Source organism: Pelodiscus sinensis, chromosome 2 (assembly GCF_052426305.1).
Source record: "Pelodiscus sinensis isolate ZL-2025 chromosome 2, ASM5242630v1, whole genome shotgun sequence".
Lineage (NCBI taxonomy): Eukaryota > Metazoa > Chordata > Testudines > Trionychidae > Pelodiscus > Pelodiscus sinensis.
The window spans coordinates 31,982,351-32,006,122 of NC_143053.1; the positions used below are offsets into that span (position 1 = coordinate 31,982,351).

The 23,772-nt window shown below is 44.9% G+C and overlaps 1 protein-coding gene across 3 annotated transcripts in view; it reads left to right on the forward strand.

Annotated features, from left to right (window-relative positions):
- Window positions 1-15,736: 15,736 nt before the first annotated feature.
- Window positions 15,737-23,772, forward strand: part of RSPO2 (R-spondin 2) — a 184,035-nt gene continuing 175,999 nt past the window's right edge. For all 3 annotated transcript variants that reach the window (XM_075920218.2, XM_075920219.2, XM_075920220.2), the window contains exons 1-2: window positions 15,737-15,990; window positions 16,240-16,532. In XM_075920218.2, the coding sequence (XP_075776333.1) occupies window positions 16,439-16,532 (94 nt within the window). In that variant the 5' untranslated portion in view covers window positions 15,737-15,990; window positions 16,240-16,438. The remainder of the gene's footprint in view (window positions 15,991-16,239; window positions 16,533-23,772) is intronic.

Consider the following 23,772-nt stretch of genomic DNA (forward strand, 5'->3'; position numbering starts at 1 on the left):
CTGTCTCCATCTTGTCTTCAATCTTGCTACTGATTCCAGATGCATCCTTGCTAGGGACAGAGAGCTGGGAAGGATTGCTGACCCATCCTGACACAGGATGTACAACAGAGACTTTTAAGCTAGCAGTTTGTAACATCTTGTGCCTGCATCAAGAACTTGGTAATTGATGTATGTAATGTGTTCTCCTTAACAATCTCAATCTCAACCTTTTCTTTCTTTTATTAATAAAGCTTTAGACTTTAGATTCTAAAGGATTGGCTCAGTGTGCTCTTGTGGGTAAAATCTAAAGTGTAAATTGGCCTGGAACTATGGTTGGTTCTTTGAGACCAGGAGGATCTGTTTGGAATAGGTGAAATTGGGTTTTATAATCTCTCACCTGTGTGTAAGGCCTGGGGCTGATTGTGGCACAGGGAAAGCTGCAGTGTCTGAAGGGTTTTACTTGTGAACCTTCCTGCTGTCCAGATTGGCAGCTGAAATGCTCTGTTAGACTGGTTTGTGGCCTATTTGGCAAAGGTCTCCAGTCGAGGGCTGTAAGCAACCCTGGTTTTGAGCAATTTGCACTGAGCTGATGCTCTTAGTGGTGCCCAGACCCGGCCTGGTCTGTCACATTAGGAAAGGGCGGGGGAGTCTAAATTATCCAGGTTATCCCTTGAGCCCACAGAAGGGTAAAGATGGGATGCACTGTAGAATGTGAGTAATAATGCCTTAGTCCACGTCCTCAGATCCAATGTGTTGGAAGGTTCTTCTGCACTGTCTTCAGTCTTTGACTCAATTACGAATCTCCCTCTTCCACTCAGGAGCAGGGGTGAAAGGAACTTAACTTTTTTGCAGGTAATATCCTATTGCAACCCTCCCGGAGGAGGGGGGGGGGGGGAGAGAGGGATCAGAACAGAGGATTGGGAGGGGGTTGCAATAGGACAGTGCCTGTAAGAAATGTAAGAATGAGATGGAGTTCAGGAGGCTTAGAGCAGGTGGCTGGGAGCTGGGGGAGGCTCAGGACAAAGAGTTCAATTCCTACACAGAGGGGGTGTAGGAATCATGCCAAGGGGTTGTCAGGTATGGGGGGGCTGAGGGCAGAGGATTGCATGTGTGTCTAGAGCAGTGTTTCCCAACAGGGTTCTGCAGACCATCATCGGGGTTCTGCGAGAAAGTGTGGAATAAATAAATAACATTTTTTTTGTTAAAATGTAAGCTGGCATATATATATATATATATCAGCTCTATACAAATAAATTTTCTTGACAATAATTTAGCAGCAATTGAATTGCGCTCCCCACTGTCAACTTTTTCTGGCCAAGCAAACATTTTCATAGGTAGGGGTTCCTTGGGATATGAACAATTATTTTAGGGGTTCTTCCATGGGAAAAAGGTTGGGAATCACTGGTCTAGAGAGATCAGGACTGGTAGTGTGGCCATGGCTCTGCCCGGCTGCCTGATCCCTGGGGCTGGCCGAGATGGTAGTGACCACACTACCTAGCTGCCAGATCTAGGTCCCTAGGGCTAGCTGGAGTGATGGAGACTATGTTGCCCAGCTGCCCAATCCCCGGGGTGTCAGAGACCTCGCTGCCTGGCTGTTCAAGCCTGGCTGCACTACAGCCATATCACCCAGCATGCCAGAAGCATCCAGAGGGATGCAGATGTTTAAATAATTAACTGATAAACCTAGGGTTATTGGTTAATCCAAATGATTACATGCACACTCCCCCTCCCTTGCTGCCTCTGTATCAGAAGCAGTAAGGGGGGGGGAAGGTGGGAGTCAGTCCCCATGGCTGCCAGTTCCCATGGAGCTGCCTGCCCCCCAAATGCTGCCTCACAAAGAGGCAGCAGCACGGGAGGCAAGTGGGAGCCAATGCTTGGGAGAAGCTGACTTCAAAGCCTGCTCCCAACAAGCACGGGATCCTGTGGAGCTGCCTGCCCTCCTGCCACCAGCACTGCTGCCTTTGTATCAGGGGCAGGAGTGCAGGGGAGGGTGCAGGTGGGATACTAGAGCAGCCCTTGTCTGTGGGGGGCCCAGGCTCCCCGCGGACAGAGGCTACTTCAGCATCCCACGGAGCAGCCTCTGTCCACAGAGAGCTCGAGCACTGTGCAGACAGGGGCTACTATCACCTCACCTTACTGCCTCTGTATGAAAGGAGCTGCGTAGAGTGGCAGGAGGACGCCGGTCTGTGCGGGAAGCCAATTTTTAAACCAGCTCCCCTTTGCCATTCCACACTGTTGCCTCTGATACAGAGGACATAGCGCTAGGTGGTCAGGGGCTCTCTGGGAGTGGGGCAAACTATTTTAGTAACTGTTTAATCACTAAAAATTGTTGCAGCTACACGATTACTAAAATAAATGATATCTAACACCCCTAATCGAGGGTGCTATCTCCAGCCAGCCAGTCTCCTACCAGTGTACTGAGGCACGCTGGCTTACTTTCATCTTTGCTCAAGAGCCACTTGCACAAGGAAACTTTTCAGAGATTAAGAAGAAGTTTCTCATCTTGTGCAGTAATTGTGTTTCTTCAAAATGTGTGTTCCATGGGGTGCTCCACTACCTCCCCTTCTTTTCCTCTGCTTCATACAGGTTAAACCTCTGAAATCTGGCACTCTCTCGCCCAGCAACAACTGATAGTTGCTGGGGCAGAGAGCTTGATGGGAGTGAGGGCAGCTAGGGTCAGGAGCGAAGCCCTGGCTGGCAGCAGCGGGTCTGGTGGCTGGGAGCCCCTGCTGGGCCAGTGGCCATGAGCACAGCCTGGGCCAATGTGGTGGAGAGCCCAGTCCTGGTGGGGAATGCAGCATCAGCTGGGGTCAGTGGCAGTGGAATGAGCATGGCTGTGAACTGTTCGCAGTTCCTTATTCCCAGCCAATGGGAGCTGTGGGAAGCAGCAGTCAGCATGTCCTTGTGGCCCATATCACTTCCTACAGGTCTTATTGGCTGGGAATGGTGAACTGAGGCTGGTGGAAGCTGCAGGGGGTCAGGCCTGTAGACAGACAATGTCAGCAAAATGTCTTGTGACCTGCCAGTGGATTATCCTGATGGGATGTGTGCTGTCCGTGGGCCACAGGTTGCCCACCACTGACCCCTACAGGGATACATCTGGAAGAACCACCACTGCTGCATAGGGAAGTAACCTCATCATGCCCACCAAACATGTATGTGTGGCTTAGTGATACAGCTGGCATCATAGATAATGAATGATTGGTGTTCTGCAGAAAGGCAATGTGGGCAAACTTTTCAGAGATCTGCAATTAAGATAGACCCTGAAGATAGATATGTTGCTTCCCCTCTCCAGCCTTTAGTCTAAGAGCACATCTACACAGCAGGGCAAAAGTCGAATTAAGCTACGCAACTTCAGCTGTGTCAATTGCATAGCTGAAGTTGAAATTGCTGCATTCGGCTTTTAGTGCAGCCTGCACAGCAGGATGTCAAAGGAAGAGCACTCTTCTTTCGACTTCCCTTTACTTTGTGTAAAATGAGGGTTACAGGAGTTGGAGTAAGAAGTTCTGCAGCTCACCATTATTTTGAAATAATGGCTTGCTCTGTACATGCGCTCTTTGTTATTTTGGAATAACATGAGTTATTCCAAAATAACGCTGCTATGTAGACATACCTTAAGGACTCCTTGTTGTTTTTGCAGGTAGACTAACATGGCTATCCCTCGGAGACCTTATTATTTTGAGCATTGTGATTAATCTGGTATTTTGGTATATCTTTTGCATTTGGAAAAAGATTAAGAAAAAAAGAAAAAAGGAGATGAATTTGAATTTGCAGTGAGAGACAGCAAGTCAGTGAATGGTTTTGATCCCAGCTTTTGAAGCTTTAGTTAGTAGCCAATCTGAGGAGGTAAGTGAGCCAAGCACAATGGGCAAAAAAGAAAATGGTGAATGATTGTTCTGTTAAGTAGCTTAATGTTGTTTTATTTTTTCTAGAGATAAAATATCACCAGTATACCATTAAATATCTAGGAGTTGTGCTTATCTGTGTAGAAAGAAGCCATTTTGCTTTCAGCATTATTGAAGACTGTTACAGAGGAGACTCACTCCTAGGCTACGTCTCCACTACAAGTTTTCTCAGCAAAAAATATGCAAACGAGGGACTCATTTGCATGAGTCATGATCTCATTTGCATATTTTCTGCTGATCCGTTTTTGCACTGGGGTTTTTGCTCAAAAACAAGAATATGGACATTTTCTTTTTGCGCAAAACCCCCTTTTTCCACAAGATTGGTAAACCTCCTTTTTTGGGGCATAAGGATCTTGCGGGAAAAGGGGTTTTGTGCAAAAAGAAAATGACCACACTCCTTGTTTTTGCACATAAACCCCAGCGCAAAAACAGATTGGCAGAAAATATGCAAATGAGATCACAACTCATGCAAATGAATCCCTCATTTGCATATGTTTGCCGATAAAACTCGTAGTTTAGACGTAGTCCCAGTGTTCTCCATTTAGCATCTGTTCTATTTTCTTTCTCTAAAGCATTTTACACAAAGTATAGGTTTTACTTTTTGCATGGGAACATAAAAGCCGAGGTAATTAAAGAAGAAGAAACAGAACTTGAACATTAAGCTCGAGGGAAGTAGTTTATTTGGCAGTCTGCTGTAGTTTTTGGTTAGTAGCTGCAATCCAAAGGCTTCTAATACCCAAATGGCTTTCTTTTTGGTTTATTTCTCATGAGAGAGAAAAATGACAGAAAAGATCCAATTTTAAATTTCCAACATATTTGTACGTGTTCTCTTGTGTTTGAAAGGATGATTTATTAACTACCACTGAGGTAGGCTTTTCACTGAGGGAATATACATACCAGAAATCCTGCAATTAATCTAGACTGAAAACTAGAATTTCATACAAGAGCTTCTAAACAGAATGCCACAAATAAATAAACTGGTTTGGGGGAATGACTGAAAGCAAGCAGTCACAGGAACCTGAACCTCTCACAGATGGGCCCGCTAGGAAGTTTAGGAATCAATTTGCTATCATTAAACTGGTTCGTGTCTACACCACAATTGCAAAGTGTGTGCACCTTATGTATACATGCCTGAGCTAGATTTAATCTAGCTATCTTATGTTCTGAGTGCTTCCATGCCATCTAGCCCTGAAAGTAACTACCCAAGATTCCAGGCAAACAGGCTGTGTTGAAGCCCATTCTGCCATAGCTTCATTTCTCTGGAATCCAAGCTAGCTACATTAAAGCTAGCTCAGGTACATCTACACAACTTGCAATAATATCTTAGGATTGTGATGTAGACACAGACTTGAATACAAATCTTCAATAGATTAGTTTTTTCAGCTGTCATCTGAAGAAGTGGGCTATGGCCATGAAAGCTCATGATACCATTGACTTGTTTTGTCAGTCTTTAAGGTGCTACTAGACTTTGTTGTTTTTTAAGTTTTTCCTGTTACAGACTAACTTGGCTACCCCTCTGAAATATTTAGTGGGAATAAGTGTGGTAGAATTGAGGCCAATATGATTATTGACTATGTGCAGTCAGCCAACTTACCTGTGTAGAAAGAAGCCATTTTGTTTTCAGCATTATTGTAGCATATAGTCAGCTGCCAGCTACTGGGGAATATCTGTGCCAAAAAAACATGCTTAGGTACTGCAGGGAGGTTTCCAAGTGCCATGAAGGTATCCAAGAGAATCAGTGGCTGGATTTAGACTATCATGTGATTCAGTTATTTTTCTGTCATTTCATTATAAATCATGTCTGATGGCTAGAAGTACATAACCTTGGTGCTGCCTGTGTTGGAGAAGCCTGTGTTTGACAATGAAATAACCAAAGTCTGAACAAATCCTAAAATGCCATTTCAATTATAAGACAGGTTTTATTCGGGTTGGGAGGTGGAAACCTGAGTATATGTCTGGGAACAACAGCCTTGCTAGTTTGCTGGTATAGTGCTTAATATGGGGGTGGGAGGAAAAGTGATAAAATCAAGTGAGAAAAAATATGACTTAAGGATGGAAATCGCCTACTAGCTCTTCTACTTCATCACCTTCCAGTGCAGGAACGTGTCCTGTGTTGCAGCATGCATTATATAGCCTTTGCATCCCACTGTGTGTGTGACAGTTCCTCCTCAGGGGCCATCCACAAAAGTTATGAGTGATTACAGCCTGTAGCTAAAGAGCTTTAATTCTTTAGTTCATACTGCAGCAGCTCATGCTTTTAGTTCTAAACTTCTCCAGTTCAGTCTCCAGTGGATTGGTCAATATGGTAGCTATCATATAATATCCAGATTTCTTTTAAAGTATGATTCTACTCTGAAGAATGCCAACATTAAAAGTGGTGCATTCTTTATTTAATAAAGAACAAAGTTATCAGGCACACAGACAAACATGATAGGTTGAGGAAGACTCAGCATGGCTTTTATAAAGAAAAACCGCACCTCACCAATCTATTAGCTTTGTTTGAAGGGATCAACAAATGTGGACAAGAATGATTCCATGGACAAAGTGAACTTTCACTTTCAGAAAGCTTTGACAAGGTCCCTTACCATAGGCTCTTAATCAAGTGGCAGTCATGGTGTATGAGGGAATGTCCCTTTCATGGATTAGTAACTGGTTAAAAAGTAGGAAACAAAGGGTAGGAATAAATGTTAAGTTTTCACAATGGAAAGAGGTAAATAGCAGGATCCCAAAGAATCTGTACGGAAACCAAAGTTGTTCAATATATTTCTAAATGTTCTTGAAAAAATAGGTAAATAAGAAGTTTGCAACGTTTGCAAATAACAAAAAAATTACTCGAGAGAGTTAAGTCCAAAGCTGACTGCAAAGAGTTACATAGGGGTCTCACTAAACTGAGCAACAAAATGTCAGATGAAATTCAATGTTGACAAATGCAAAATAATACACATTGGAAAACGTAATCCAAAGTACATAAAATAGCTGGGGTCTGCAAGAATTGTTGACAATCAAGAAAGAGCTCATGGAATCATTGTGAATAGTCCTCTGAAATGATCTGTATACTGTGCAGTCATAAAAGCTAACAAAATGTTAGGGCCATTAGGAAAGGGACAGATAAGTCAGACAACATCATAATGCCATTATCTAAATCTATGCTAACTCACACATTGGTTACTACTTGAAGTTCTTGTTACCCTATCTCAAAAAAAGATACATTACAATGGAAAAAAGTACAGAGGAGAGCAACAACAATGATTGGGGGTATGGATCAACTTCCACATGAGCAAAGACTAAAAGACTGAGACTTTTCAGCTTGGAAAAGAGTTGGCTGAGGGGAGATATGATAGAGGCCTATACAAGCATGAGTGATGTGAAGCATAATAGGGAAGTATTATTTATCCCTTTACAAGAAACAGGTGTTACCCATTCCAATTAAGAGGTAGCAGGTTTAAAACAAGTGTAAAGAAGTAATTCTTCACACAGTGCAAAATCAATCTGTGGAATTTGTTGCCAGAAGATGTTGTGAAGGCAAAAAGCACACAGAGTTCAAAAAAGAATTACATAATTTCCTAGAGGATCAATCCATCGATACTATTAGCCAAGATGGTCAGTGGTCCAAACCCATGCTCTGGAAGTCACTAAACTTCTGACTGCCAGATGCTGGGACTGAATGAGAGAAGAATGGATTACTTGTTCTTTCTGAGGCTACGTCTAGACTGCTTTCCTCTTCCGAAAGAGGAAATGCAAATGAGGAAAGAGGAAATGCAAATGAAGCGCTGATTAGCATTTTCTCGTGCTTCATTTGCATATCCTTTTCCAATCCTTTTTTCCGGAAAAGGTTTTTTTGAAAAAAAAAAAAGCAGTCTAGATGGGTTTTTTTGTGCAAAAAACCCCTTTTTCAAAAGAACTCTCTAAACCTCATTTTTTGAGGAAGAAGGGTTCTTTTGAAAAAGGGTTTTTGTAAGAAAACCCCCATCTAGACTGCTATTTTTCCGAAAAAAGGATTAGAAGATGTTATGCAAATGAAGCATGAGAAAATGCTAATCAGTGCTTCATTGGCATTTCCTTTTTCCTCATTTGCATTTCCTCTTTCGGAAGAGGAAAGCAGTCTAGATGTAGCCTGAGTGAAGCATCTGGTATTAACCACTGTTGGAAGACAGGATACTGGTCTAGATGGACCATTGGTCTGATCCACTATCATGTTCTGAGGTACTCAGTGGTTCTGCTTCCTCATTGTATTCAGTCATATTTAATGACAGAAATAAGAGAAAATGTCTTGCTCCAGCGTAGATGGTTCTACAAATGTAATACCACAGAACTAATGCAACTATGAGAGAGAGAGTTGGCACTCAGCATGGATTGGCACAGTATAAATCTGGATTCTAGTCTGGATAATGTATCATCAACAACATGTTTAACTAAGAACCAGTTCTACAGTCCCTAATCAAGCAAAACTTGCCTGATTTTCATTTCCAAGACAATTCTGTGCTAAGTTATATTTCCACACACCTAATGAAGAATCTGAATAGTGGCCTGTTTTCTTTCCCCAATAAATTTACATATTCATTCTTTGTTTAGATTTATGCACCACTTCCTATTAAGGGCTTTGATATGCAGAGAGATAAGGCACCCAAGTTTGTTCTCTCTGTGTGGTTGGCTGTTGATTTTGAGATGTAAAACTCCACTGTTGAGGACAGACTTTCTGTCCAGCTAAGAATGAGTAGAGAAATGGAGTTTTTCATTGAGAGAGGCCATGACATTAATAATGAGGTAAGTGTGTTTACATGTTTGCACATGAATTTTGTTAGATAAATAAGACAATGAATAATCAAATTATAGACAGAGTACCACCATGTACTATAATGTCCACAGAGTATGACAATGCCACTTGATGATATGTCCTATTTTAAATGGAGGAAATTATAACTCACTGAAGACATAGCTAAAAAATATTAGGAAAATGTATTAACTGTCCAAGATTCTTTTCAAACTCCCCTCTGTACTATCATTTGGCAGACATACTTGTTGTATAGTCCAACAAAACTCTGCAACTGTCCTATTGCAAAATAGCTGTATCTGAGTAAGCATATACTCATCATCATAAGACTTACACAGCACTTTTCATTTTCAAACTATTGTACAATGGTGTCCAAAAGAAAGAGCAATTTCTTCATAGTTACTCAGCAGACCAGTGGCAAATCCAAGAACCCAGATCTCAGTCTATTCCTATATCCACTCCACTGCCACCTTTATGGCCTAATTAAAAGCCTCTGAGTCCTGACTGAAGACAATCTTTGACAATCAGGGCATGTCTACACTGGGGAGTTATTTCCAAATAACTCTCCTTATTTCGAAATAACAAGGTAAGCGTCCATACAGCAAGTCTGTTGTTTCAAAATAATTTTCAAAATAATTTTGAAATAACAGGCTTGTTATTTCAAAATAAGAAATAATAAAATGAGGGCGAACACCCAGTGCTTTTTTTGTGATGGTACGGCCCAGAACGGCATACCACCACCTATCTTCCCAGCCAACAGAAAAGGAATGGCATTTCCCCCGCACATACCAGCACCTGTTTTCCTGGGATAGCTCAGCTCCTGATGGAAGCTTGCTCGGGACAGGGGTTTGTTTGGTTTTTTTTTGTTCCCAGGGTGGCGTTTTGGCTCTTAAAGAGGCCGCAACTGCATTTCGGCCCCCAGAGTGGTGGTGGTGGTGGTGGGGTTTGCCTCAACAAGTTTGCCCCAGCGTACCAACATCTTTTTTCTTACAAAAAAAGCACTGATAACACCTATTTTGAAACTGTTATTTGGGGAGTTATTATTTTGAAATAACTTATAGACATAGCTTCAGTTACGTAACCTAGGGTAGCTATGTTGCTGAGAAGTTGTTGAGTACACTGGTCCAGCAAAACATATGCTGAGCTACATCTTCCATAGGAAAGTAATTTACTAAGAGTTTGTTTTAAAGATCCATTTAAAGACAGGCTTAATTGTCTTGCTTTCCACTTAACAGGAGCTGTCCTCATAGCCAATTCTGGCCTTCCAGTGCATCCCCATGTTTGGAAAGGTCTCATGTTTAGTTTATTTACAGGGTTATACTCAAGTTTGCTCCTCTTCCTGCAGCCCATGAGGGGAGCAAAAGGGTATGCTGTCTTATGGAGGTGGCTGGTTTTTAAATCTTTTGGTTACTGATATTCTTTCCCTTTCCAATGTACGGACTACAACAATTTAAAAAAAAGAATGAATGGGAAGCAGAAATAAAATCTACCTATAGTTATACTTGTGCTTGATTGTGTAGGAATGGGGTAGACAAAGGGCCAGAGCTGAGGACCACGCTCAGCTATACATAGAGCAGACAAGGATGCAAAACCAGTTAAATCATCACTTAAGAACATAAGACCATGTAGCCCGGTATCCTGTCTGCTGACAGTGGCCAATACCAGATGCCCCAGTGGGAGGGAATGCAACAAGTAATCCTCACATGATCCCTCTCCTCTCACCCATTTACAGACAAACAGAAGCTGGGGACATCATTCCTCCCCATACTGGCTAGTATCTATTGATGGACAGAATCTCTATGAATCTATCTATCTTTTTTGAGCCCTGTTGAAATCCTAGTCTTCACCACATCCTCTGGCAAGGAGTTCTACAGGTTGACTGTGAGCTGAGTGAAGAAAACTTCTGTTTGTTTTAAACTTGCTGCCTATTAATTTCATTTGGTGACCCCTAGTTCTTATATTGTGGGAACTTTTCCTTATTCACTTCTGTCCTCTGCAGCACCAGTCTTCTAATGATATGTTCGAACTTTAGATATTTTTATTATATAACATTTTGAAGCTTCTATGTTCTAAAGTTACAATGAAATAAAAAAACCCAAACAAACAAACCCTAAATCCATAGAAGGAAAGTCCTGCTGGATCTTGATTTTTCTGCCTCTTCTTGGTTTCTAAGTTGGCTAATTGAAGCTACCACTCTCCAACAGAAACATGGGATTCCCCAGTTGCCAAACTGGAATTTGAACTCTTTCCTTAACACTATGATATCACAACATTGGTAAATTGGATCTGTCACTTTCCAAGCGTAGAAGGGTGTCCCTGGCTGGCAGACTGGAATTCATGCTTTGGTACTGGTCCAGTTTGAAAGAGGAGGATACACATCATTGAAAATGTATTTTTTTTATTACTTTTCCTGTGTCTCTCTCCTTTTCACAGAAAGAAGTGGAAATTAAACTTGAGAGCTACAATAGTTATTTTAGAGATGTTCTCCCTTTTTCCATCTGCTTCTTTATATCTTAATAAAAGCATGCATACACACATAGCTTCTCTTTGCTCAGGCTCATAGATATTACTTGGAGTTCTGCCTGAGCAAGGACTGCAGGATTGGGCCTAACAGATAGTGACAAATAACCCAGACACAGAAAATGAAGTGTTTGTATTTCAGAGAGGAGAATTGTCAAGAAGTGGGCAGGCACTGTCTCCCTTGCTTGATAGATATGTGAATTTATTTAGATATCCTCCCCTTCCCCTCCTCCCCCCTGCCCCCCCGCCCATTCCTTAACTGTATCTCCAATTGCCCTGCTTAAGCTGCTGGATTTTTTTGTTGAGATAATACATTTTTATGTGAATAGTTTTACTGTGCAGAGAATTGAATATGACAGAAGATAGAAGAATTAAATCTGGTCTTGCTTCACTGCTTTTTCATAAAATAAACTATTTCCTTTGTAGCTTAGACTAACATTTCTATTATTTAATTTTCTCCTTCTTTTAAAACCAAAATATGAGAGAGAGAAAGAGAGAGAGAGAGAGAGAATTCTTTTTGCACAGTTGTAGAACTAGCCTATGACCATTAAGGTTTTAAGAGCATGCTACTTACACTCAAAGGGTATGTCTACACTACAAAGTTAATTCGAACTAACGGATGTTATTTCAAATTAACTTTGATAGGCGCTACACAAGCGCTCCGCTAGTTTGAACTTAATTCGAACTAGCGGAGCACTTAGTTCGAACTAGGTAAACCTCATTGTATGAGGACTAAGCCTAGTTCGAACTTACTAGTTCGAATTAAGGGGTGTGTAGTCCCTTAATTCGAACTAGTGGGAGGCTAGCCCTCCCCAGCTTTCCCTGGTGGCCACTCTGGCCAACACCAGGGAAACTCGTATGCCCCCATCCCGGCCCCGGCCCCCTTAAAGGGACACGGGCTGGCTACGATGCCCGTGCCAGGTGCAAGCCTGCCAGCACCCAGCCAGCAGACCCTGCACCTGGCACGGCTCGAGCCAGCCACCCGATGCCCCCCAGCCCTCCCCCTCTTCCCGGGACCAGGCTGGCGGCTCCTGGGAGCTTGCCCGGGACCACAAGAGGCGGGCACCCGCCTGGTGTAGTGCAGACATTGTGGACCTTGTCCATGACCTCCGCACTAAGCACAGGAAAGTGGCCGTCTAGGGCAGGATAGCTGCCAGCCTGGCCACCCAGGAACAGGTGTGCATGAAAATTGAGGTGGTCCACTGAGACCCCCGACCCTGAGCCCTGAGCTTACAATGGCCGTACTGGGTCAGACCAAAAGTCAATCTAGCCCAGTAGCCTGTCTGCCGACAGTGGCCAACCCTAGGGACCCTGGAGGGGATGGACCGAAGACAGTGACCAAGCCATTTGTCTCGTGCCATCCCTCTCCAGCCTTCCACAAACTTTGGGCAGGGACACCACTCCATGGACCCAACCTCCATGAATTGATCTCACTTCTCTTTAAACTCTGTTCTAGTTCTAGCCTTCACAGCCTCCTGCAGCAAGGAGTTCCACAGGTTGACTCTTTGCTTTGTGAAGAACAACTTTCTGTTACTAGTTTGAAGCCTGCTACCCATTCCTTTCCTTTGGTGTCCTCTAGTCCTTCTATTATGGGAACTAATGAAGAACTTTTCTGTATGCACCCTCTCCACCCCACTCATGCTTTTATAGACCTCCATCATATCCCCCTTCCATCTCCTCTTTTCTAACCTGAAAAGTCCCAGTCTGTTTAGCCTCTCTTCATATGGGACCTGTTCCAAACCCCTCATCATTGTAGTTGCCCTCCCCTCTCCCACCCTCTCTCTTCCCCTCTCCCACCTCCTTTTCCCAGTCTCCGCCAGTTTTGTTCAATAAAGAGAGATTCTATTTTTGAACACAATTGTCCTTTATTTTGTACATCAGGAGGGGGGGCTAGGGAAGGGTAAGTGGAAGGAGGTGAGGGAAGAATGGGGTACGAGCCCCCGATGGGGAGGACTGGGCTGGCTCTGCGGGCTTCTGGGGGTGGAAGCTTTCCTGCAGCCCCCCAATTGCCCCCTCTCCCCAGATGGCAGCCTGCGGCAAGTGCAGCCGGGCTGATGGCTGAGTGGTGTGATGTGCCCAGTGTGGGTACTCCGGGCAATCCAAGCCAGGACTGCTTTGCAAGCGGGGTACCCCTGAGAACTGTCTGTCCGGGGTGCGGGTTGGGTCCCTTTAACCACAGCCCTCGGCTAGCCTGAGACTGCAGCTCCACGCTCTAAGTCCTCATCTGATGCCCTGCCGGCACTGCTTCCGGCCATCCTTAACCCCGGTTCAGGGTCCACTCTGTGTGGACATGCTAGTTCGAATTAGCAAAACGCTAATTCAAACCAGTTTTTTAGTCTGGATGCGTTAGTTCGAATTAGCTTAGTTCGAATTAACTAATTCGAACTAAGTTAGTTCGAAATAGCGCTGTAGTGTAGACATACCCAAAAGTATTTGGTATTGTATAAGGGGCAGTCTCCTCTATCTAACTAGGAGACTGTGTACTTTTATTATTATTTAGTGTATACAGACTGGTCTAAATATATAGGGATTCTATAAATACACAAATGCCAAGGTACCTGCCTCAAAGATTTATAATATAGACTAACTCCAATATACTGCAAACACTGCAGAACATAGGGTCTGACGTGAGAGGCTTTTGCATCAGTGTGAAGATCCCTAGCCCCTGTTACCTTGAGAAGAATCATTGATACTTACTATTGGACAAAATGACTTTTATGCAGCAGAGAAGTGTTTAGAAGTTCAGGCTGTAATTCAGACAATCAGAAAGTACACAGCATAACAATTCAGACATAATATTGCAGCTAAGAGGTTATGACAGGGAAGAGATTATGTTTTGAGGAATGCATGAAACAGGTGGGCTTTGGGGAATGACGACTTTGGAGGAGGAGGCAGAGGATGATTGCCAAGGAAGATTTTGGAAGATGGTTTATATACATATATATTCATGTTTAAAGTTTAGAAGGAAAGCCTTTCAATATTTCATAGAATGAGGAAACACATCATTCTCTCTAAACCACCTGCTTGCACTGAGATTAAAGGTCTGTCTCCTTCACCGCAATGTAAGTCAGTAAAGGTTTGTATATCATACTGAGAAGGTATTAAGACTTCAGCACAGAGAGCTGAGTCTCCCTGTTATATGAATGTACCATAGTAAAGGAATCTTTGATTATAAATATATTGGTATAATTCATTATAAGAAGTGTATCTTCTGTGTAGTGAAGTTAGGATATTTTCAAGATCATGCTCTGTGGAGCTCCCTAAACCATGCAAAGGTTTGATTGCTTTATATTGCAAAAACAGCAGCATTTTGGCTTCTCTACAGAGTGTGTAGAAGGAAAGTTTCAGTTGTCATACTACACATAAGGGTGCATTTTGAAGGAAGGAAGCTCAGGTGTCATAAAAACATAAGAAATAAAACAGGTAAATAATGAATTGGTTCACAACTGTACAAGCACAATATTCCAGCTGATTAAGATTGAGGTCTCTCAAATCCTTACATTATTCTGATCTTGGAAGGTGTTCCACACAGATCAGCCTCTGTACCAGGCTCAGCAGCTGAACTCAGTGAAGCTTCCTTCAGGCATGGAAGACTGCCACCACAAAACAAACTTGCAGAATCAGGGCCTAATTTACTCAAAATTTTGACTCAGTGAGAGATTGTTTCTATAATACCCTTGGGATGCCAAGTGATATTTAATTTGTCCCTGGAGAGCTTCCCCATGTAAGCAGTTTGTAGGAAGCAAGGACCAAAAGACAAATAAGATAAACCTAGTTGGTTTTTTTTTTTGTTTTTTATACTGAAGGAAGGGAAAGAAAGAGATGAACAAGGATTTGAGGCCAGGGAAAATGGCCAGCAGATGAAGCTGGCTCGAGGCCATTGTAGACTAGGAGATATTCTGGGTTTAAGGATTTAGGAGCAGGAGCTGGAGGAGAAGCTCCAGGACTGGATAGAAACTTGAAGCATTATACAAAGTGCAGGGACACCAAAAAGAGAATTGTCACTGACTTAAGGACTTTGAATCCTACCCTAGCAAGAGCCCCAGGCCTTAGCAGCCCCAGAGGGAGGAGTGGAGGAGAGGTTCTAACAGGCTATAGGCAGAGAAATTGGGAATTCTTTGTGCTGTGCCTGGCAGAAGTTGACAAGGCCAGAAAAGAGAGACAAAGCTGAGATTCTTGAGGCCATTAAATGCCGCCAGCTTCTGCCCACAGCCCCAAGCAGCAGGCAGGATAGGAGCTACCAGCCTTGGGGGAATAGCCTTGGAGAGGAGAGCTGGCTCCTGCGGTAGGACCCTGCAGAGAAGAGGAGGCCCTGGCTAGGCCGAGGACTTAGTCGTGCAAAGCCGGGGGAGGGAGGCTGCCTCGCAAAGGGCTTTAGGACCCGGAGGCACCAGGGCTTCCCGCGGCGCTAGGACCTGGCGGACGGGGCGCGGAGCCGCTCCGAGATGCTGTGGACCACAGCACCACCTACTTACTGCTCGCCAGCCCCGGCGCAGCCCTCGGGCAAGCCCCGCGCAGCCCCGGCTGCTGAGGGCGAGGGCCAGTCCCAGTCGCCGGCACAGCGCAGCTTAGCGCAGTCGGGACTCACGGGGCTGCAGCTCCCCTGGTTGCTCCCCAGCACAGGGCGGGCGAGGGGCACGGTGCAGAAGCCGCCGGCCCATCTCCCGGCCAGGCAGCCCCGCGGAGCCGCCTGCCGCGGAACCTCCGCTCCCCTCCGCGGAGCGGTCTCCAAACTTCGCCTGCCCACGTGTTGCTCGCGGGGAGCCGGGGCCGCAGGATGGCTGGGGTCGCCCCACTGCTTGCCCCTCGCTGAAGGTAGGGGCCGTGCCCCAGCGCCTGCCCCCTACTAGCCCGAGTCCCCGGCCCCCCGGCGGGACAGACAAAAGAGCCCGGCCGGGCGCAGCCCCCTCGGGCAAAGCGGCGGCTCTTGGCGGGTCGCCCCTCCCGCCTCGCTTTTCCATCCCCGTGGCCTCGGTGCAGCCGGCGTGTGGGGGGGGGGGGGGGGGGTGGGACTAACCCCCGCCCCCCACCCACATAACCACCCCTCCCGCTCCGTGTCCGCAGATCAAAGGCGATGCAGGGAGCGGCTGCCACTTCGCAGCGCCTGGCCAGGGGAGCGGCAGGCGGGTGGTGACTCCGCAGCCGGACGCGACCGCCGCTGCCCCCCCGCGCTCAGCCTGGCACCTCCGCTCCCGGCCCCGCCAGCCGGCTGATTTGCCCCCTCTGCGGCGCTGGGAGAAGCTGCCCCTCCTCGCCGCCCAGGATGCGGTTTCGCCTCGTCTCCTTTGCCTTGCTCGTCCTCAACTGCATGGATTACAGCCACTGCCAGGCCGGCCGCTGGAGACGCAGCAAGAGAGGTCAGTAGCCTGGACCCGTGCGGCCCGCGGCGGCTGCCCCTCGGGGCGGAGGAAGGGGGCGCTCCTGGCCCCCAGCCGTCGCAGCCTCCTAGAGTGACTTAGTGCGGAGCAGCAAGTGCGGCGGCCGCGTCCTCCCCGCTCCCCCGAGCCGGCCCGGGACGTGCACCCCCCCCCCCCTCAGCTGCCCGGCAGGTGGATGAAAGTCCCATCGCCAGAGCCCCGTTCCCCCACCAGGTCCGGAACTGCTCGAGACACTCAGAGCGCCCGCGGGCTGGGTGGCCCCAGGCAGTGGAAGCGGTTGTCCGCCGGGAGCAGCTGCCTTTGGGAAGGGGGCGCATTTGTCAGAGCCGCTGCACCAGGCGTTACCCTGCGGGGTGGGGGGGGGGGCGGTGCTGTGAGCTGCAAGGCTCGGTTTGGAATAGGGGAGCCCGTCAGTAAAGGGGCGCATGGCGCGTGAGGGGCCACTGCCCACCCCAAGCACCAACGGGGCTGGGGCCCGGGACATGGCATTGGGCGTGCAAGGGGACAGAGCGGCCGGGAAGGCAGAAGCCGCAGGTTCGCTAGACTAGAGTCACCTGCACGGTCGTATTGCAGCGCCCGCTCCCCGCTGCTGTGGTACCCGCGTGTGCGAAGCGAGCCAGCCCTCTCTCCTCGGGACTGAAAGCGCCCACTTAGGTATCGTCCGCGAGTCGTGCAGCGCCTCGCGCAGCCGGAGACACCCCCTCCCCTTTGTCCCAGGTGACAGTCATGACAGCGCTGGGGATTCCCGGCGACTAGGTCCCCTGCTAGGAACGCCTCGCCCAGCCCGGGAGGCGATCTGTTTGTAACGGGCTCTGTGGAGCAATGGTCCTGCCTCCGGCTCTGTTAAACTGGTCTCACTTTAGCCTGGGTGCTCCCGGACTGAGTCCATGCCCTTTGTCAAGCGGATGCAGCAGCTCTCCGTCCCAAGCACGCCCGACCTCTTGTTTTACAGAAGGGATCTGGATTTATGCCTATGATGATTAGTTGCACATGGCAAATTATTCTACCCGTCAGAAGTTATTAGCTTGCATATATCTACAACGACTAATGAGCTTGTATTTACCACTGGAAGTAGACTACTTTGTCATTTCCCCTTTAAATGATTTTTAAACCAGTGAAAGGTTTTTACACTATACTGTTAGAGGTGACTGGTTTATATCAAGTTGAAAAGAAAATCTAAATGTAATTTCAGGGACTAAAATATGGTTTTGTTAAGTACAAACTGGTTTAGGCTGGGAGGCATTACATCCAGTTTAGAGTTTTGTTTCTTTATTGTATTGTCCCAAGAAATGTTTTGGATACTTTATAATGTCAGGGGATTGATCATTGATTTAGGCAGACGTTCATTTTTAGAAATCGATCTGAGAAATTCTTGCTATTTAAATAGTGAGTTTGTTGAAATACACATTAAAGACACACAGAGAGATGATTTTGTATTATGAATGCATTTTAGAGAATTAGCATAAAGTCCTAATTTGTTTCGTTTCCAAAACCTGGAGGCTTTCAAAAACTGGAATTGCTAGAGATTAGTAATTGATGTTGTGGAATATGTCATTACAGCACCCATGTGGACAAAAGTGTTACTGCATCTTCTCTATACATTTCACAGCTGTTTTTCTGGTTCTGGGCTTCATCCATAACAACTATAGGTATCTATCTAAACTTAAGTAGTTATATTAATTTTCCCTGTTTTCCACTCTTCTTCCTCCCACTGTTATGAACAACAGAAAATCTGGAAATTCAGCTACTATTCCTTACATTTCATAAGACATTGTAACCAAAAGGTTATTAGTAACCTGTTAACATCTCCACTGCTTAGCAAATATAAGTCCTAATAAAACCACAAAGTAGAAGAGGCTTATACTTTCAGGCCAATGTAAACTTCTGAGAGGGTCAAAATTACATTGTAAAATGATTTAGTTCTGATGTTTTTCCAACAGATGGTTTGTAGAATTAAATTTTTGTATGGGTGACTAAAACTGCTGCAGTCCTTTAAAGTGACCAGACTGACTATCTGTGTTAACAAAGGGTATACTGTGTCTTTAATTAAATGTGGAACTACTTAGAGTGCTGGCTAGACAGTGAAGGGTGATAGTAGTATTTCTGCTTTACAACACAGCTTAAGGATTGCATTGTGGGAGTATAGAAATGAATAGAGATCTAACTTGAGTTGCGTGAATTGTCCCCCTACAAAAACTTAAGCTGGTTTTAATTGATCTTGTGTTCACTGATTGATCTTAGACCAATTGTTGTACTTGTTGGACAACTGGCTTTCCCAAAGAAGATTGATTTAAATTAGTTTCTTGATGGACATTTGCTTGCTCAATGAAATAACATTGGTATTGACAGTTGACTTATTGGACCAGTTTAGTGCTATTACCTTAGGCTTTTATTTTGGACTGAGGAGAATGCAATATCATTTCAGTCTATAAACTTAAAGAAAGAAAAGTGGCTGATGATAAAGTTGAAGGCAAAATGTGTAAATATATTTGAAATTATGACATTTACCATGCAATACAGACTGAATAAATGTCTTAGTTCAGGATTCAAAATTCCTGTAATTTTATAATTTTTTCTTTTCCCATCTGCAAATAATCAGGCATTCACTGTGGGGTACTGGCAGTTAGAACTTTTCTGGCATTCTATTTGTATGTTATGTGATCTCAGATGCTCCATAACATTGTTTTCTTAATGAAATAAAATTCTTGGCATCGATCATTTCTCCTACGCAGTAGGAATCAGTTGCATCCAGTTTGGAATAGTAAGCATATCTATCATATTAATTATTTTTTTAAATAAAAGCATTTATGTGTATAGGAAGTGGGGTTTGTAGTTAGCCTATTCCAGGAGAGTATAGTAAATACTGGAGAAGGCTGATCACATGTTTTCCTTCCTCCTTCTCCCCTTTCCCATTCCAGACCAAATTATGTAACATAGTGCAATAAAACTGATGAAAAACTTGAGGTTTACATTCTTTTTTCCTAGCAGGCATTGTTTTCATATTGTTAGTCTGTTAAACAGAATAAAATAAACAGGTCACATCAGACATTTACTCTTTACATTCCTCAAAAATCAAGAGATTTCTATTAGTGCAAGAGGAGGAATTAAAAATAAATGTGTAAGTAACTGTCATTACTCTACACATAATTGTTTACTGCTTCAGCACTAAAACATTATTTGCTATGGTTAATTTGTATCCTTTTCTTGTTTTGTAAGGCATAATTGAATTTTGCATTCTTTTGGATACTTACTTATTTTGCTTTCATACTGGTTTTATAGTGTTTGCTTTCATACTGGTTTTATAGTGCCTATGTTGCATTCAGGTCCCTATCTCCCTTAATGGTCACCAGCTTGCCTCCTGTGCCTTACTTGTTGCAGCCAGAATCTTGGTAATGCCTCTTGGGGTTGAGCAGTTATGATGGAAGCTGCCTTATGTTGACCTAATAATGTAGGTGTCTATGCTACCCAGTGACGTAGCTCACCAGTAACACTGACTTAATTTGTCTACCTCTATAAGAGGTGTAGTGTATAATTCAACGTTGATGGGTTGACAGAGAGCCAGTATAGATGCAGCATAGTGTAAGTCAACTGAATTGGCCTCCAGAAGGTGTCCCACAATGCTTCACTCTGACCACTCTGGAGAGTGTTTTCAGTTCTACTGTACAGAAACGATGTGCAGAGGAAATAGCCCTTCCCTTCTTAAAGCCCTATTTCCTGTTTGGCCAGCATGTAGAACTCACTAGCCCAAGTGATCATTGTGACTCAGTGCTTCAAATGAGCTCCAGCCTGGAGTACACAGGATGTGGTGGATCTTATTGGTCTTTGAGGAGAACAGTCTGTGCAGGCATAGCCCTGATCCAACTGAAGCAAGGTAGACATCTATGAAAAGATTGTGTAGGGCATCGGGGAGATGGAATAGGTAGGGACATGCAACAATGCTACATGCAAATCAAAGAACTTTAGCGGGGATTTCAGAAGACAAGGGGTGTGAATAGTCACTTTGGTGCTGCACCATAGACATGCTGCTTCTACAATGAGTGGCATGCAATTCTTCGTGGTGATGCTACCACTGCCTGCAAACACAGCATGGGTACCTCCCAGGAGTCTGAGTGCCAGGCCTCCTCAGTCAACAATGAGGAGAATATTCTGGGCAAGGAAGAGGAAGAGGAGAATGGGAGGCAGGTGAGAAGTGGATCCATTCTCCCTGAGAGCCAGGAACTATATTTAACCCCAGAGCTCAGCTGGTTACAGAACATCATGGTGGCTGAGCATGGTGCTGAGGAAAGCACTTCTGTTGAGTATGCAATTCCAAACAAACCGAAGAGGTTACATGTTCTGATTTTTTACGTTTAATCTGAAGAAAAAGTAAAGTGCAGTGGTAATTTGCTTCCCAATGGCTGCTCCAGCAACACAGAGTGTGCTCCCTGGAGAAGACTGTTTCTGTGCACAGGGATGGCTTGAGAATCCTTCTTGGAGATCTCTAGAAAATGTCTGTGGAGGCACTATGCAATCCTTTCCAGAAGGATTCTAGAGAGGGCTGCCTTATTTCTTCCACCACAGTGGGACACTTTCCAATGCCGCTCCAGTGTTAAGTCTGCTAGTATCATTGTGGTACCCAGCATAGCAGTATAAGGACCAGGTCTGTACCTAGATGCTTGCAGTATCTATTCCCTTGCTGCTTCTGTTACCCTCAGGAGACTAATGTCACATTAGGTTACATGGGGAAACAGTGGAAGCTTTCTTTACAAATGCTCATACTGCGAACAATAGAGCATGTGATTCATCCCAAGTGGTGACTTCCAGGTCCCTCAGCCATGCTTTCCCTAACATGCTGGTGATTCGGTTGGCAGAGATGGGTGTTGACCTCAGATTCAGGAAGTCCAGGGTGACTATTACCAGCAGTGACAAGGGAAGACGGTGTGAGCTTCCTGTGTTCTTTTGTGGTCACAAATTCCCCCATCCCCACCCCTAGCTGCCTAGGACAAAGATCACAATTTGCAAAGCTTAACCCTTCTTCCTGGTCTCAAAGCAATGTCCATGTTGCTTGCAGGGAGTGGACATTATTTATCTGTCTTCCTGTGCTCCTGACATGGGTTTCCCTTAATTTGCAGCTCAAAGTCCATTGTCCATGCCATTGGGCCATGCTCACTTTGGCTGGGACAGCCAACTGGTTTATTGGCTAGCTAAGGATTCTGATTTATGCTCTGACTTGCACCAGAGGGTAATAAGGGAGTTTTTTTTTTTAAAAAAAGCAGCCTTGCACTAAATTCAGGGTATAACTGATAATGATTGCCATGTACTTTGCATCCCTTACAGTGGAAAGTTTTAAAAACAACAAGTAGTCCTACAGCACCTTAGAGACTAACAAAATATATATATATATATAGTATCACGAGCTTTTGTGGGCAAAATCTGCTCCTTAGGTGAGCTTGGCTTCAAGCACCTCCTCCACACCAGAGGAAAGACTTTCACAGCTTAGAAGACAAAAAGAAAAAAAGAGAAAGTGTGATGATATGTTCAGTGAGATAATGCTTCTGGGACAGCTGACATGGAGCTACGTGCCTAGAGGATTCCATTGTCTGAAAAACTGAACCTGGACCTGGAGAGCATCCCAGGAGCATGAGTGTGCCTCTCAGGATGAGGTGGTGTGGATTATGAAGAACCAATCAGACATGTTGAGGCATCTTGTTGAAAAACAGTTTGAGGCTAGAGTCCTTTTGCAGTCCTTTTGGAACTGCCTGTGGGGAACCTTTTTTGACCCACAGAAAACTCAGTCGGGAGCCACACACAAGTGAGAAGCACAACCCTCCCTTCCCCCCACAAAAAACAAAACAAAACAAAAAATCCCTCCTCATTGATGTAGCCCTTGACTGAGGAGAAAGACATTCCCCACATTCTCCTCACACACCAGAGCCTAGGAGGACCAAGCCTAGTATATTTTGTGTGCTTCAGCCCTGTGGTGGAGCAGCAGGTGGACTGAAGTGCCAGCATGGTCTCCTCAATGCTGGGGGGTCCCCTGAGCCTTGGGGACTGGTTCCAGGCAAGTTGGGGGCTGTGTCTGGCCCCTGGGCTGCTGTTCCCCACCCCTGCCTTAGATGTTCCAGGACGTGGTGGTGGGGAAGTTCAGTAACGTTTCCACTCAACACAGGGAGACAGTACTGAGACCAAAAAGCAGCCATTCATTCAAATACATTTAATAAACAGGATTGCTGTGCTTTCACAGGCAAGTTGACTTGGTTTCTTCACTCCCGATGTTATCACACTGTCTGCCCAATGTTAAATTCTTTTTCTAGACCTTCAGTTTTTTTATATTTATGCAATAAAAGTATAAATGTTTCTAGAATGAAATGCTCTTCCAGTCATGAGGGTTGGTTTTTTTTGGGGGGGGGGGGAAGAGGAAGGGAGGGAAACCAATTTAATGGAGGATATTACACAGAAGGTATTACACTGATAAGCAGTGCACATTACCGTGACTCATTAGTAAAGTGGGTTTTCAACACCTCCCAGCAACATAGAGCTCCTTGCTAGGCTCTTGCTGCTCAAAATTAGCTTATGTGCCTATGTGGTTTCAAACCCCACCCCTGCAGAAGCTTCTCTCCCTTTGTTTTACAGATATTATGATGCACACAGCATGCAGTGATAACAATGGATATATTGTTCTCAATGAGGTCCTACCTAGAAAGCAAACCATACCTACTATGCTTTAAATGTCCAAAGACCCATTCCATCACCATTCTGCACTTACTCAGCTTATTGCTGAACTGCTCTTTACTAGTCTTCAGGTACCCAGTATATGGCTTCATGGGCTTTGGGAGCAAGAGGTAGCCTGGATTTCCCAGGATCACTACTGGCATTTCAACATTGTCAATGGTTATTTTGTGATCTGGAATGAAAGCTGCTGATTACAGCCTTTCTGAACAGAGCTGTGTTTCTAATAGCGAATGTCATGCACCTTTCCTGACCATCCCATGTTGGTGAAATGCCCCCCATTATCAACCAGCAAGCAACACCATTGAAAAGTATCCTTTGTGGTTTATAGATTCTTTAGCAAGGTGGCCTGGTGCTAAGCTATGGATATGCATGCCATTTATTGCCCCACTGTAGTTAGGGAACCTCTCACAGCAAAACCATCCACCATGTCCTGCACATTTCTCAGAGTCACTGCCCTTCTCAGCAGAAGTTGATTAATAGTCCTGCGCACTTGGATCACAACAGGTCT